The sequence below is a fragment of the Ursus arctos genome, unplaced genomic scaffold (genome assembly GCF_023065955.2).
Source record: "Ursus arctos isolate Adak ecotype North America unplaced genomic scaffold, UrsArc2.0 scaffold_2, whole genome shotgun sequence".
NCBI lineage: Eukaryota > Metazoa > Chordata > Mammalia > Carnivora > Ursidae > Ursus > Ursus arctos.
The window spans coordinates 95,480,482-95,495,806 of NW_026622874.1; the positions used below are offsets into that span (position 1 = coordinate 95,480,482).

The 15,325-nt window shown below is 45.4% G+C and overlaps 1 protein-coding gene across 4 annotated transcripts in view; it reads right to left on the bottom strand.

The window, feature by feature from the left end:
• Positions 1–15,325, bottom strand: part of STYXL1 (serine/threonine/tyrosine interacting like 1) — a 67,794-nt gene that overhangs the window by 4,509 nt on the left and 47,960 nt on the right. For all 4 annotated transcript variants that reach the window (XM_026516037.4, XM_057315601.1, XM_057315600.1 and 1 more), the window contains 2 exons: positions 11,860–11,957; positions 10,110–10,222 (listed from right to left, as the gene is read on the bottom strand). In XM_026516037.4, the coding sequence (XP_026371822.1) occupies positions 10,110–10,222; positions 11,860–11,957 (211 nt within the window). The remainder of the gene's footprint in view (positions 1–10,109; positions 10,223–11,859; positions 11,958–15,325) is intronic.

A 15,325-nucleotide genomic window follows, 5' to 3' on the forward strand; every position in this document is an offset into this window, starting at 1 on the left:
AGCTCATCCAATGAAAGTGGAAAAGGAAGGAAGGGAGGGAGGGAGGGAGGGAGGGAGGGAGGGAGGGAGGAAGAATAAAAGAAAACAGTGAGCATATGTTAAGGGACTTATGGGCAATATCAAGAGGATCAATGTTAACATTACAGGGGTCCCACAATGACAAGAAAGAGAAAGGGGCAGAAAACTTGTTTGAAGAAATAACACTGCATACTTCCCTAACCTGGAAAAGGAAATAGACATCCAGAGCCCACAAAATTCCAAAAAAGAGGAACCCAAAGAGATCTACACCAAGACCTATCACAATGAAATTGTCAAAAGTTAAAGACAAGAAGGGAATCTTAAAAGCAACAAGGGAAAAACAACTTGGTACACATAAGGGAAGCCCCATTAGACTCTCAGCAGAGTTTCAGCAGAAACACTGAAGACCAGAAAGCAGTGATGGGATATGGGGCGCCTGGGTGGCACAGCGGTTAAGCGTCTGCCTTCGGCTCAGGGCGTGATCCCGGCGATCTGGGATCGAGCCCCACATCAGGCTCTTCTGCTATGAGCCTGCTTCTTCCTCTCCCACTCCCCCTGCTTGTGTTCCCTCTCTCGCTGGCTGTCTCTCTCTCTGTTGAACAAATAAATAAAATCTTTAAAAAAAAAAAAAGCAGTGATGGGATATATTCAAAGTGCTGAGGGACGCTTGGGTGGCTAAGTCAGTTAAACGTCTGCCTGTGGCTCAGGTCATGATCCCAGGGTCCTGGGATTGAGTCCTGTATCGGGCTCCTTGCTCAGCGGGGAGCCTGCTTCTCCCTCTGCTCGCTTGTGCTCTCTCTGACAAATAAATAAAATCTTTAAAAACAAAACAAAGTGCTGAAAGAAAAAAACTGCCAACCAAGAATATTCTACAGGGCACGGCAGTCCTTCAGATTTGAAGGAGAGATAGAGTTTTCCAGGCAATTAAGAGTCAAAGGAGTTCATCACCTCTAGATCAGCTTTACGAGAAATGTTACAGGGACTTCTTTATTTTTTTTTTTAAAGATTTTATTTATTTATTTGACAGAGATAGAGACAGCCAGCGAGAGAGGGAACACAAGCAGGGGGAGTGGGAGAGGAAGAAGCAGGCTCCCAGAGGAGGAGCCTGATGTGGGGCTCGATCCCAGAACGCCGGGATCACGCCCTGAGCTGAAGGCAGGCACTTAACCGCTGTGCCACCCAGGCGCCCCAACAGGGACTTCTTTAAGCTGAAATGAAATGGCACTGATTAGTATCAGGAAAACAGGCAAGTATAAATATCACTGGTAAAGTAAAATTCAGAATAATCTAATGTAAAGGTGGTAGGTTCACTTATAAATCTAGTATGAAGGTTAAAAGACAAAAATAGTACAAAGAGCTGTAACTACAATAATTCTTTAATGATATAAAAGTCAAAAAGATGTAAATTGTGACACCAAAACCATAAAATGTGGTGGGGGGTGGGTGGTAAAGATGTAGAGCTTTAGACTGTGTTCACACTTAAGTTGTTATCAACTGAAGACAGACGGTTACAAGTTGTTTTATGTAAGCTTCATAGTAACCACAGAGCAAAAACCTATAATGGATACACGAAAGATAAAGAGAAAGGAATAAGCATACCACTATGGAAAAATCACCAAATCACAAATGAAGAGTACAAGAGAACGAAAAAGGGAATTATAAAACTAGCCAAAAAACAGTTAACAAAATGGTGGTAAGTCCATACGTATCAATAATTACCTTAAATGTAAATGGACTAAATTCTTCAATCAAAAGACGCAGGCTAAATGGATTTAAAAGAAGAAGAGGAAGAGGAGGAAGAGGAGGAGGAGGAGGAGGAAGAAGAAGAAGAAGACGACGACAATGACGATGACCCATCTATATGCTGCCTAAGACACTCACTTCAGATGTTCTGACACACACACAGACTGAAAGTGAAGGGATGGTGAAAGATACTCCATGCAAATGGAAACCAGAAGAAAGCTGGGGCTGCTACCCTTATATCAGACAAAACAGACTTTAAGAAAAAGACTGTAATGAGAGACAAAGAAGGTCATTATGTAATGATAAAGGGGCCAATACAACAAGAAGATGTAAAATTTATAAATATTTATGAACCCAACATGGGAGCACCTAATATATAAAGCAAATATTAACAGAGAAATAGACAGCAATATAATAATAGTAGGGGACTTTAATACCCCCACTTTAATCAACAGACAGGTCATCCAGACCAAAAATCAATAAGGAAACACTGGCCTTAAGTGACACAATAGACCATATGGAGTTAACAGACATTAACAGAACATTCTATGCCAAAGCAGCAGAATACACATTCCTCTCAGGTGCATGGAACAGGACCGACCACATATTAGGCCACAAAACAAATTGTAATAAATTTGAGAAGATTGAAATATTATCAAGCATCTTTTCCGGCCACAATGCTATAAAACTAGAAAGCAATTACAAGAAAAATTTGGAAAATGCACAAATATATGGATATTACTGAACAACCAATGGGTCAATGAAGAAATCAAAAGAGAAATCAAAAATATCTTGAGGGGCACCTGGCTGGCTCATACAACTCTTAATCTCAGGGTTGGAGCATACAATTCTTAATCTCAGGGTTGTGGGTTCAAGCCCATATTGGGTGTAGAGATTACTTAGAAATAAAATCTAAGAAAGATGAAAAAAGAAACAGAAAGAAAGAAGGAAGGAAAGAAATAAGGAAGGAAGGAAGGAAGGAAGGAAGGAAGGAAGGAAGGAAGGAACAGAGATAGGGAGGGAGGGAGGGAGGAAAGGAGAAAGCCCTAAAGTCTCCACCAAAAAAGCATTAGGACTAATAAACAAATTCAGTAAAGTTACAGGATACAAAATCAATATACAAAAATCAGGCGCACTTCTATGCATTAATAATGAACTATCAGAAAGAGAAATTAAGGGGCACCTGGGTGGCTCAGTCGTTAAGCGTCTGCCTTGGGCTCAGGGCGTGATCCCAGTGTTCTGGGATCAAGCCCCATGTCAGGCTCTTCTGCTGGGAGCCTGCTTCTTCCCCTCCCACTTCCCCTGCTTGAGTTCCCTCTCTCGCTGGCTGTATCCCTCTCTCTGTCAAATAAATAAATAAAATCTTAAAAAAAAGAAAGAAAGAAAGAAAGAAAGAAAGAAAGAAAGAAAGAAAGAAAGAAAGAAAGAAAGAAAAAAGAAAGAAAGAAAGAAAGAAAGAAAGAAAGAAAGAAAGAAAGAAAGAAAGAAAGAAAGAAAGAAAGAAAATGATTACATTTACAACTGCATCAAAAAGAATAAAATACCTAGGGGTAAATTTAATGAAGGAGGTGAAAACCTATACACTGAAAATTATAAGACATTGATAAAAGAAACTGAAGAAGATACAAATAAATAGAAAGATATTCCATGCTCATGGATTGGAAGAATTAATATTGTAAAAACGTCCTTACTACCTAAAGCAATCTACAGAATCAATACAATCCCTATTAAAATTCCAATGTAATTTTCCACAGAAATAGAACAATCCTAAGATGTGTATGGAACCATAAAAGACACTCGAATACCTAAAGCAATCTTGAGAGAGAAGAACAAAGCTGAAGGTATCACATCCTGATTTTGAACTATATTACAAAGCTATAGTAATCAAGGTAGTATGGTATTGGCATAAAAATATACACATAGATCAATGGAACAAAAATGGTCTAGAAATAAACCCACACATATATTTTCAATTAATTTATGACAAAGGAGACGAGAATATACAATGGGTAAAGTCAGTCTCTTCAATAAATGGCACTGGGAAAGCTGGACACCCACATGCAAGATAGTGAAACTGGACAGTGTCTTACTCCATACACAAAAATCAACTCAAAATAAATTAAAGGCTTGAATGTAAGACCTGAAACCATAATGCTCCTAAAAGAAAACATATCCAGTTAGCTCCCTGATATCAGTCTTGGTGATGATATTTCAGATTTGATACCAAAAGCAAAGGTAACAGGAACAAAAATAAACAATGGGGCTACATCAAATAAAAAGCATTTGCACAATGAAGGAAACAAAATGAAAAGGCAACCTATGGAATGGGAGAAAATATCTGTAAATCATATATCTAATAAGGGGTTAATATCCAAAACATATAAAGAACTCTTACAACTCAATAGAAAAAAAATCTGATTTTAAAAAGAGCAGATCTAAATAGACCTTTTCCCAAAGAAGTCATACAGATGATCAACAGGTACTTGAGAAGGTGCTGAACATTACTTATCATCAGGGAAATGCAAATCAAAATCACTAATGAGATACCACCTCACACCTGTTAGAATGACTGTTCCCAAAAAGGTAATAACAAGTGCTGACAAGGCTGAGAAGAGGGAACCCTCATGCATTGCTGATAGAAATGTAAATTGATACAGCCACTAGGGAATTGTATGGAGGTTCATCAAAAAAATTAAGAACAGAACTACCATATGATCCAGCAATTCCACTTCTGGGTATTTATCCAAAGGAAACAAAAATACTAACCCAAAAAGATATCTGTACCCCATGTTCACTGCAACATTATTGACAATAGCCAAAACATGGAAACAACCTAAGTGGCCATTGATGGATGAATGGATAAAGAAGATGTGGAATGGAATGGAACACGCAATGGAATCTTAACCATTAAAAAGGAGGAAATCCTGCCATTTGTGACAACATGGATGGAACTTGAAGACATTATGCTAAGTGAAAGAAGTCAGACAGAGAAAGACAAATATCATATGATCTCACTTATATATGGAACCTAAACAACAACAACAACGACAACTTAACTCAGACACAGACACTGGAGTGATGGTTGCCAGGGGTAGCGGCCAGGGCTGGGCAAAATGGGTGAAAGTGGTCAAAAGGTACAAACTTCCAGTTACAAAATAACTAAGTCCTGGGGCACCTGGGTGGCGCAGCGGTTAAGCGTCTGCCTTCGGCTCAGGGCGTGATCCCAGCGTTATGGGATCGAGCCCCACATCAGGCCCCTCTGCTATGAGCCTGCTTCTTCCTCTCCCACTCCCCCTGCTTGTGTTCCCTCTCTCGCTGGCTGTCTCTATCCTGTCGAATAAATAAATAAAATCTTTTTAAAAAAATAACTAAGTCCTATGGATATATACAGTATGGTGACTATAGTTAATACTGTATTATTTTAAAGTTGCTAAGAGAGTAGATCTTAAAAGTTCTCATCACAAGAGAAAAATTTTTAACTATATGTGGTGATGGATGTTAACAATCATTTTATAGTGATCATTGAATAATTGGTGTATACCTAAAACTAATACATCACATGTCAATTATATCTTAATAAAGAGTAAAGCAGAAAAAGAAGAATCGAAAGCAGGATCTCAAAGAGATACTCGTACACCCATGTTCACAGCAGCATTACTCACAAAATAGACAAAAGGTGGAAGTGACCCAAGTGCCCATCAACAGACGAAGGGATAAACAACATGTGTTATGTATACATACACACGCACACACACTGGTGTGCACCTAACAGAGCATTGATGTATGTGACACAAAAACTGATAGAACTGCAAGGAGAGATAGATGAATCCACTATCACCGAGACTTCATCACCTCTATGGGTAATGGACAGAGCAGGCAGAAAATCAGTACGGCCAGAGTCGAACTCAAGGGCACCATTAATTCACTAGATATAACTGACATCTATAGAATATTCCATCCAACAACAGAACATACACTCTTGAACAATCAAGTTCAAATGGAACATTCACCAGGATGAATGTTCATCTAAATCCATCATCTAAGTCTCCATCTTAAGAAATGAAAATGGAAGAGTAAATTAGGTCCAAAATAAGTAGAAAAAAATAAATAATAAAAATCAAAGCAGGGGTGCCTGGGTGGCTCAGTCAGTTGAGCATCTGACTCTCGGTTTTGGCTCAGGTCATGATCTCGGGGTGGTGGGATAGAGCGTCACATTGGGCTCTGTGCTCAGGGGGGTGTCTGCTTGGGATTCTCTCTCTCCCTCTCCCTCTGCTCCTCCTGCCACTCGCATGCTCTTTCTCTCTCAAAAATAAAATCTTTCAAAAATTAAAGAAGCAGAAAATCAACAGAAAAAAAAAATCAATGAAACCAAAAGCTGGTTCTCTGAAAAAAAAAATCAGCAAAATTGATAAGCCTCTAGACAGGCTAACTAAGAAAAAAGAAGATATAAATTATTAATATCAGAAATGAAAAAAGAGACATCACTACAGAGGCCATGGACATTAAAAGGATAATAAAGAAATAATATGAACAACTCCATGTCCACATAGAATCTAGATGGAATAGACCAATTCCTTGAAAGACACAATCTGCCAAAACTCACACAATCTGAATAGGCTTATATCTATTAAAGACATTGAATCAATTAAAAAAAGTTATCTTCCTTGGGGTGCCTGGGTGGCTCAGTCGTTAAGCGTCTGCCTTCGGCTCAGGTCACGATCTCAGGGTCCTGGGATTGAGCCCCACATTGGGCTCCCTGCTCAGCGGGAAGCCTGCTTCTCCCTCTCCCACTCCCCCTGCTTGTGTTCCCTCTCTTGCTGTCTCTGTCAAATAAATAAGTAAAATCTTTAAAAAAAAATTATCCTCCAATACAGAAAGCACCAGGCCCAGATGGACTCACTGGTAAACACTACATACAACAGAATACGATTCAGCCTTAAAAAGCAAGGAAATTTGAACTCATGCTATAACCTTGAGGCTATTATGCTAAGTGAAATAAGCCAGTCACAAAAGGACAAATGCTGTATGATTCCACTGATATGAGGTACCTAGAGTAATCAACTTTATAGACACAGAGAGTAGCATGGTAGTTGCCAGGGGCTGGGGAAAGAGGGGGATGGGGAGTTGCTATTTAATGAATATAGAGTCTCAGCGTTGCAGGATGAAAAGAATTCTGGGGATTGGTTGCACGATGTGAATGTATTTAGCACTGCTGAACTGTGTAATTAAAAATGACAGAGATGGTAAATTTTGTGTTATGTGTATTTTGCCGTTATGAAAAAAAGAAATCTGTGGTACCCCAAGCAGAGCTATGTAGTTATAAGGTTTATTAAGTCCTGGTCAGGTCAGATTGGGCTCTTGAGGACAAACCATAACCATAGCCCCCCACGCTCGCTGCTCACAACCCCTTTCCAGCCCACAAAGCATCTGCTGGGACTCACAGCAAACACCAGCGGGACAGAAGGGGGAAGGGTCACGGCCAGGTAACTCTTGGAAAGGGGCGGCCAGCCCACAGCCCCATTCTTCGGACTACAAGGCCAGTGCTCTCCCTGCTGCCTTAGGGCCCCGTGTAAAGCCCAGATTCTGAAACTGGGTCATGTGGCTTTGGATTCCAGCTCTGCCACTTACAGCTGTGGGGCCTTGGGCAAATTACTCAGCCTCTGTAAGCCTCCTGCAAAACGGGGCTAACAGCATGCTGTGGGGTCACTGTGTTCTCACATAAAGTACTCACACGGGCTGGTGGGAAGCACTCCGCCCATGTTAGCTACTGTAATGCCTCAGGAGTTGGTTTGTCTTTTTGTTCTTTTTTTTCCTCTGAAGATCTTTAAGAGACAAAGTTACTCCCAGTAGTTTAAAAGAACTGAAATAGGTTTGTTCAGGGCTTGCTGGCTCTGGGAGCCCATACAACCTTGTGCCAAATCTTTGAAAGCCAAGGGCAGGCAGGGTGGTCCTGGGTGCCATATTCTTCCCAGTTCACTCCCCAACTTCCCTCTCCTGGTCCTGGTACTCCCAAGGAACTGAATTGGGACCATAAGCCCCAGGGAGCAGTATATTGCCCAAGAGTGGCCCACAGCCTTTTTTTAACAGTCCCCTGGGCTCCGAACATCACCACTGAGCTGACAACAGCCAGCGGCACAGCTGCCCCAATGCACTGAGGAGGACCCCAGGACCACACAGACAATGGGAGGAGGGAATGTCTCTCTGGGCCCCAGAGCTGAGCCCAGGTCAACCTCTGTCAGCAATCCAGGGCGTTGCTTGGTAGCAAGAAAACCTAACCGCCACACAGGTCTGACTCAGTCTAGAAAGGACCCAGCAAGGTCCCAGCAGCAGTCCTTCCTGCCCACAGATCCTTTTGTCGAGTTATCTAGATGGCATCTCAGGGCAGAACACCCAGCTACAGGACTTCCCTGTACAGGACACAGAGACTGCTACCCCAGGATGGGAGCCACAGGGCTTCTCCTGAGAGCAAGGATGATCCGGCCCTCAGGGGCCCACACACCTGTCTGCCCACTGACCGGGACAGCCACACCTGGATGGGCCTCACCCTCCCTGCTGGAGTCATGCAGAGGCCAGTAAAGGTCAGGGTGCGGGTCTACATGTGCCCTGTCGCCGAGGGGGCCTGGCCCTCGCTGCTGGAGAACTCAGAGGAGCCAGGAGGGAACCCTCTCTCTTTGTTCTCCCCCCCAGCCTGCTCTGGAAGCAGCTGTGGCATCTGCCTGTGATATGAACAAAGAGAGGACTGTGACTAGCTGGTAGGGCTGGGAAGCATCACGAAATGTCAGAGTCGCCGGGCTGTCAACCTTTCTGTGCCCAAACCTCACTGTGAGAGATCAGGAAGCCAGGACCCCTGCAGGCCAGGGCTCCAAATGGCCCATTCAAGCTCCAGGGGAGTTCGCCCCCTGCAGGCAGAGAACTCGGCCTGCCTTCCCCCAGCTCCTGGTCTTCTCTTCTCTACATTCCAGCTCAACAAGGCAGGGACAAAGGGGCCCCTTGCAGGGACGAAGGGGCCCTTTGCAGGCCCGAGCCCATTCCTGGGGAGACATTCCTGCAGGAGCAACAGCAGAGGCCTCCCTCCCCAGATTTACGAGCGACTTCATCTCCTTCCCCCAGCACACCCCAGAATACTCAAGCAGGCAAGGATCCCTGACAATTCACCTTGCACGGCGGGGTGAGAGAACAGGGGTCTGGGCCTCTCACTCCTGGCCCCGTGATTCTGCGTCCAGACGCTTTTCCAGTTGTGGTAAAAACAGACGTAACAGAGAACTTCCCGTTTTACCCATGTTTGGAGGTATGGTTCAACGGCACATACATCTACGACCGTCACTGCCATCCATCTCCAGAACTTTTATATCTGTGAAACGACTCCCCATTCCCACAGCATAATGTCCTCCAGATTCATCCATGTGGCAGCAGGTGTCAAAATGTCCTTCCTTTGTAAGGCTGAGTAATATTAAATTGTGTGGCTAGATCATTCGTTTACTATCATCTGCCGACGGACACTTGGGTTACTCCCGCCTCTCGGCTATGGTGAGTAACGCAGCTACGAACAGGACCCCACAAATGTCTGAGCCCTGGCTTCCACTCCCTGCAGGTAGGTAGCTACAGGTGGAATTGCTGGCTATCCGAAACTCTTTCTAGCTGGCAATGTCCCCAAAGAGCACGTGGGGTCAATATCCAAAACCGCTGGCAATGGGCTCTGACCATGGGCATTCTTTGACCCTCCCCTTCCTTCAAGCACAGCCCTGGGTATACGTGGAAGCTTTTCCGGTCCCACCGAAGCCCTCTGAAGTCATGCACAAGCTGTGCCTCCCCTCAGGGCAGGTCGCCACCTCCCTGTGCCATGGGAAGGCACTGTCCTTGGCATCAGGAGCGCTGGTTCCATGGGGTTTGTGGAGACAGGTCTCTGCCCCCTTCTCCGGTCTGGGTAAAGACTGTTGGAGTAGGTTCCCTTGGAGCCCTGCCAGGGTCGTAGTTCTCTGGCTCCAAGCAAGAGCCAAAATGCACCGGCCTTGGAGAAGCCTGAAAGAATGCTGGTAGACAGAGCGATAGCAGCGGGGGACACGCGGCCACGTGGAGCTGCTGGCTGTGGCCTTGCCCAGCCTGAGTGCCTGGGCCTGTCCCATATGCCGAGCCCCAGGCCCCTAAGGAATCAGCCTCAACCTCTGGCCCAGACCTTTGGGAACTTGCCCTTCGGTGTGGTATGCTGTGTAAAGCACTGGACTTGGAGCTCCCTTTCCAGATCCTTCTCTTCCCACACCCCCAATGAGGGCCCCCTTCCTCCCAGGTCCAGCTCTGACCCTGCCTTCTGGAGGCAGCTGCAGTCCGAGCCTCCACCAGGCGATGCATACCTTCAAGGTCTGCTCATTCCAGTGCATGAGGAAGGCCAGAATGGCCGCACAGCTGCGACTGATGCCCAAGGTGGAAAAGACCAGGATGACCGAGCCAAGCTGGAGGTGAATTTCTGCAAGAGGAAGGAAAGATGGGGGGGAAGTCCGGAGGGGGGCATGGATGTGAGCTGCTGTAAGTGGACTGGCTTCAGTGGGCCCATGGTTCAGGAGTGAGCGCAGACCCAGCACACCACAGCCTAGGCTAGTCACAGGACCTCTCCAGGACAGTTTTGTGACCTGGCAAACGGGGACCCTCGGACCTCACTGGCTGTTCTAGAGAATCACACTGGGTGTTCAGCCTTGGCTCTCCAGGCTTCCAGGCCAGGAAGCTCTGCTTCTAGTTGGCCTCCTGGGGGAGGGGGGGCGGGGATGAGAGGTGGTCCCCCACTGCCACACTGCCCCCCCCCCGCCACCAGGCACTTGGGTGCCGACAGAGCCAGTGCAGCCTGGGTGTGAATCCTGACTCTGCCACTCACAGGCTGTGGGGCCTGAGCATGTCACTCTAAGCCACAGTTCTGTAATCTAGAAAATGGGGTGACAGTAGACTACCTACCTCATAAGATTTTGTGCTGTGCTTAGCCCAGCACCCGGCACAGAGATATCAGCTATAATCACACTTAATAAAGCCCCTGAGGCTGAGTCTTGCCCAGTGAGAGGAAGCCGGCTTCCTAGGCTAGTCCGGTAACCCCCAAGAACTGGAGATCAACATAGCAAACGCAAAATCACAGACTGTCAGTGCTGGAGGAGGACCCCGAGATGACGAAGGCCACGTGCTCATCATACGGACAAGGAAACAGGCATAGAGCAGCTCAGGACTGGCCCAGAGTCACCCAGTAAGGTAGGGCTGGAAGGTGCCCTCTGTGCCACAGGGCTCTGCCATCCCGTGGCGGGACACGTGGCAAGTCGCAATCTCAGATACCAGTCAAGTGATTGTTGCAACCTCCTGGGCAAATAAGGGATATCTGGGCCAACACGTCATCTTCCAGCCGCCTGTGCGGAAACGCAAGCTGGGGCTGCATCTGTGTGGAGCAGGCGGTCCTGGGCTGGGGCCCCGACCCGACTCAACCTCACTCTCTCCATCCATCTTGGTCTCCTTGGGCAATCCGGAGCCCCGGAATGACTGAAAATTCCACCTGCAATGAGCGGTCACTGCCACGTGTGCTGGGAGAGCCAAAGGGGCGCTGTGCACATACACTGGGGATCGTGGAAGTCAGAGCTGGGAGCGTTCCAGAGTTTGCCTTCCACCCCACCCCATGGACCAGACAGGAGGGCAGGGATGCAGCACGATTTACCTGTGGGCCCCCAGAGCCCAGCCCAGAGCAGGCCTCCCTGAACGCCTGCTCGGTGGGCCAACGCACTCACTGCCCAACAGGGGCAGGGAGGCCAGGACTGGGGTTTGGCCAGACCCCAGAGGGCCTAACTCTTCAGCCAGGGCCACAACATACATGGGGCACTCAGTCGACAATCTGGTGCTCTTATTTGGCCCCACGTCCCCCGAGGTAAATGTGTGGCTGTCCACATTGCCGAGGGCTCCTGAGGGCCGAGCTTGTCCCAGGGCTTGGCCACCCCTGGCTGGGCTTGTGCTGGGCCCTGCCATTCTTCTCCTCAGTGCTGGCAGTCACCATCAGGAACAGGCATGGGGACAGGTGCCACAGCCCCTCTGGCCCCTGGGCACAGGCCAACTGCTTCCTGGTCAGAGATCGCTCCTTACCAAGGAAGTGACAGAGGTGCCGTAAAAAGGGGGAAATGTTGGCTTCCGGGGAATCTTCGATCTTGATGTGCAGAAGTTTGTCCTTGTCGTCTATGAAACTAAACAGAAGGAAAGCACAGGAAATTGGGCAGACTCGCACACCACCCCCCTGGAGTGCGCCTCGTGCACAGCAGTGGGACCACAGGGAAGGGATGCTGAGCTGGCTTCGGGGAGAGACGGGCAAATAACTGAGCCTGTCTCAGAAAACAGGCCCTACCTCCTGGGGCTGTCGTGCAGATTAAGTCTGTTCACCTATGGAAAGCATTAGGCAATCCACTTGGCACATAGTAAATGCTCAATAAACGTGACATCATTATCATTAACCATTCATGGCAATTTCCTAGAGCGTGGTGCAGAGAGTCAAATGAGGATGGGGAGGAATATGTAAAGAGCTTGGAGAATGAGCCTGTTACGTTACACGGAGAAACCAGGTAAGCAAGATGGAGAGTTGGGGGGGGTGCTGTTTGAGACAGGGTGGTCAGGGAAGGCTTTGAGCAGAGGCTTAAAGGGGTGACGGGACAAGCCAGGCAGCCATCTAAGGAAAGAGGGTAGGGGAGAACACCAAGTGCAAAGGTGCTGAGAGGCAGCATGTTTGATGGACTTGAGAAACAATGGAGACATCAGAGTGGCTACAACGTCACGAACAAGGGAGAGAGAGGAGGGAGAGGAGGTGTACGGCAGGTTCAATGACAGGATGCCTGCAAGGAGCCACCAGAACGTGTGGCACATGGTAAGCACTTGGGGAATGTTAGTTATGAAGACTGTGGTCTACTGGAGACATCGGGCAGCATGCAGACCACTGTGGCAGGCAGAAAGCTGCAATAGACTCAGAAACAAAAAGAGGCTGACTTAGTTTCAGCAGATACAAGCACAGTTCCCATCCATCCATCTGTCCATCATTCCCTCCCTATCTCTCTCCCTCTCTCTCTCTCTCTCTCTCCCCCTCCCTCTCCCATCCATCCATCATCCATCCATCCATCCATCCATCCATTCTTTCCTCAGACACTCACTCAATGCCTATTGTGTGCCACACCTTGGGCTGGACCCTAGTGGACACAAGATGAACCAAAGAGGGCCAGCCTCTCCCAGCTTCAAGGAGCTCCCACCTGATGGGGGAGGCAGACACAGAAACAAAGAGCCCCAATCCAATCGGATAGGTTTGGGGATAAAGACCTGCATGTGATACTGGAGAGGAAGGGCAGGGAGAAGTTGAGGGAGGTGGGGAAAGCTTCACAATGTGGGAAGCATCTAGATGGAGAAGGTGGAAGGACACAAGGTTACTACATAAAAATCAACTGCATTTCTCAGGGCGCCTGGGTGGCACAGCGGTTAAGCGTCTGCCTTCGGCTCAGGGTGTGATCCCGGCGTTCTGGGATCGAGCCCCACATCAGGCTCCTCTGCTATGAGCCTGCTTCTTCCTCTCCCACTCCCCCTGCTTGTGTTCCCTCTCTCGCTGGCTGTCTCTATCTCTGTCAAATAAATAAATAAAATCTTTTAAAAAAAAATCAACTGCATTTCTATACACTAGCAACAAATAATCAGAAAGTGAAATTTTAAAAATACCATTTATAACCACCTCAAAAATATCAAATACTTAGGAAGACATCTGACACAAGATGTGCAAGACCTGTACCCTGGAAACTATAAAATATTTGTGAGAGAAATGAAAGAGCAAAGTCAACGGAGGGCTAGACCAGGCCCATCGTCAGGCAACTCGACATTGGTAAGATGTCAGTTCTCCCCCAAACTGGCCTATGGATTCAACTCTATCCCAATTAAAATTCCAGCAGGCTTTTTGTAGAGACCGACAAGGTGATTCCAAAATTATTGGAAATGCAGAGGAGACAACCTTGAAAAAGAATAGAAGGAGAGGACTAGCTCTACTCGATTTCACAATTTATTACCAAACTATAGTAGTCGAGAGTGCAGAATTGATATAAAGAAAAACACAGACCAATGAAAAAGAATCAAGAATCCAGCTATAATACCACACACATGGTCAACTGATTTTCAGCAAAGGTATCTAATCAATCAACAGGAAAAGGATCATTTTTCCCCCAACAAATAATGGCCTCCATATGCAAAACATCTGGCACCATATCCAAGAATTATTTCAAAATGGATTGCAAATTGTTAAAGTTAAAACCATAAAACTTTTAGTGGAAAATATAGGAGAAAATCTTTGTCAAAATTCAAGTGTCTATATAGGCATGGGTCTGCTTGGACTCCATTCTGCTCCTATTGGTGTATTTTTCTATCCTGTACCAACAACCCAATGCCTTTCTTGTGTTTTAAGACTTGGTATCTGGTCAAGTAAGTTTCCCATTTGTTGTTCTTTGATATTCAGCTATTTTTGCCCTTTGCATTTCCATATAAATCTTAGAATTACGCTAAAACCTATTGGAATTTTATGGGGATTACTGAATCTGTGGACCAATTGGACAAGAATCAAGATCTTTACAAAATGGATGCTTCTAATACGTAATACCCACATTGGGTATAGAGGTCACTCAAAAAAAATTTTTTTAATTAAAAAAAATAACACCTCTGTTTATTTACGTAGTCTTCAATTCCCAGTCATGCTGTGTAATTTTCTGGTAGAGGTCTTACACATCCTCCGTTAGGTATAATCCTAGGTATTTAGTATGTTTATGCTAGTATATGTTTTTATTTTTTTTATTTTTTTTTTCTTTTAATAATGATTTTTTATTATATTATGTTAGTCACCATACAGTACATCCCCGGTTTTCGATGTAAGGCTCGATGATTCATTAGTTGTGTATAACACCCAGTGCACCATGCAATACGTGCCCTCCTTACTTATGCTAGTATATGTTTTTAAAATTTCAGTTTGTTTCTCATTTGTATGCAGAAAAACATTTTTTGTATATTGATCTTAAACCCAGCAAACTCACTTAAGTCTAATAATCTCTCTGTAGCTTGTTCCAGCTTTTCTGCATATAAAATTATATTGTCTGAATAACTGAAGTTTTTTTCCCCTTCCAATTCCTGTCTTCTTTTTCTTGTCATATTCACTAACTAGGACCTCAAGTACAGTGTTAAATAGTAGAGGTAGCTGCATCTTTGCCTTGTTCCCAGACTCAGAGAAAAATTTCCAATATTTTATCATTAAATGTGATGTTTGCTGTAGAGATTTTCATAATTTTTTTTCATTAGATCAAAATTCCCCTTGATTCCCAGTTTGCTTGGAGTTTTTCTTTAAATCATGAATCTATAGTGAATATTAAATGCTTTCACTGCATCTACTGAAATAATCCTGACTTTTCCTCTATGTTATCGATATGGTTAACTACATGGATTGATTTTTCAGATCCTAAAACGGCCCTGTATCCTCGAAACAAACCCAATTTAGTCATCACATATTAGCCTTTCCCTGGAGCTCTGTAGTCAGTGTGCTAATATTTTG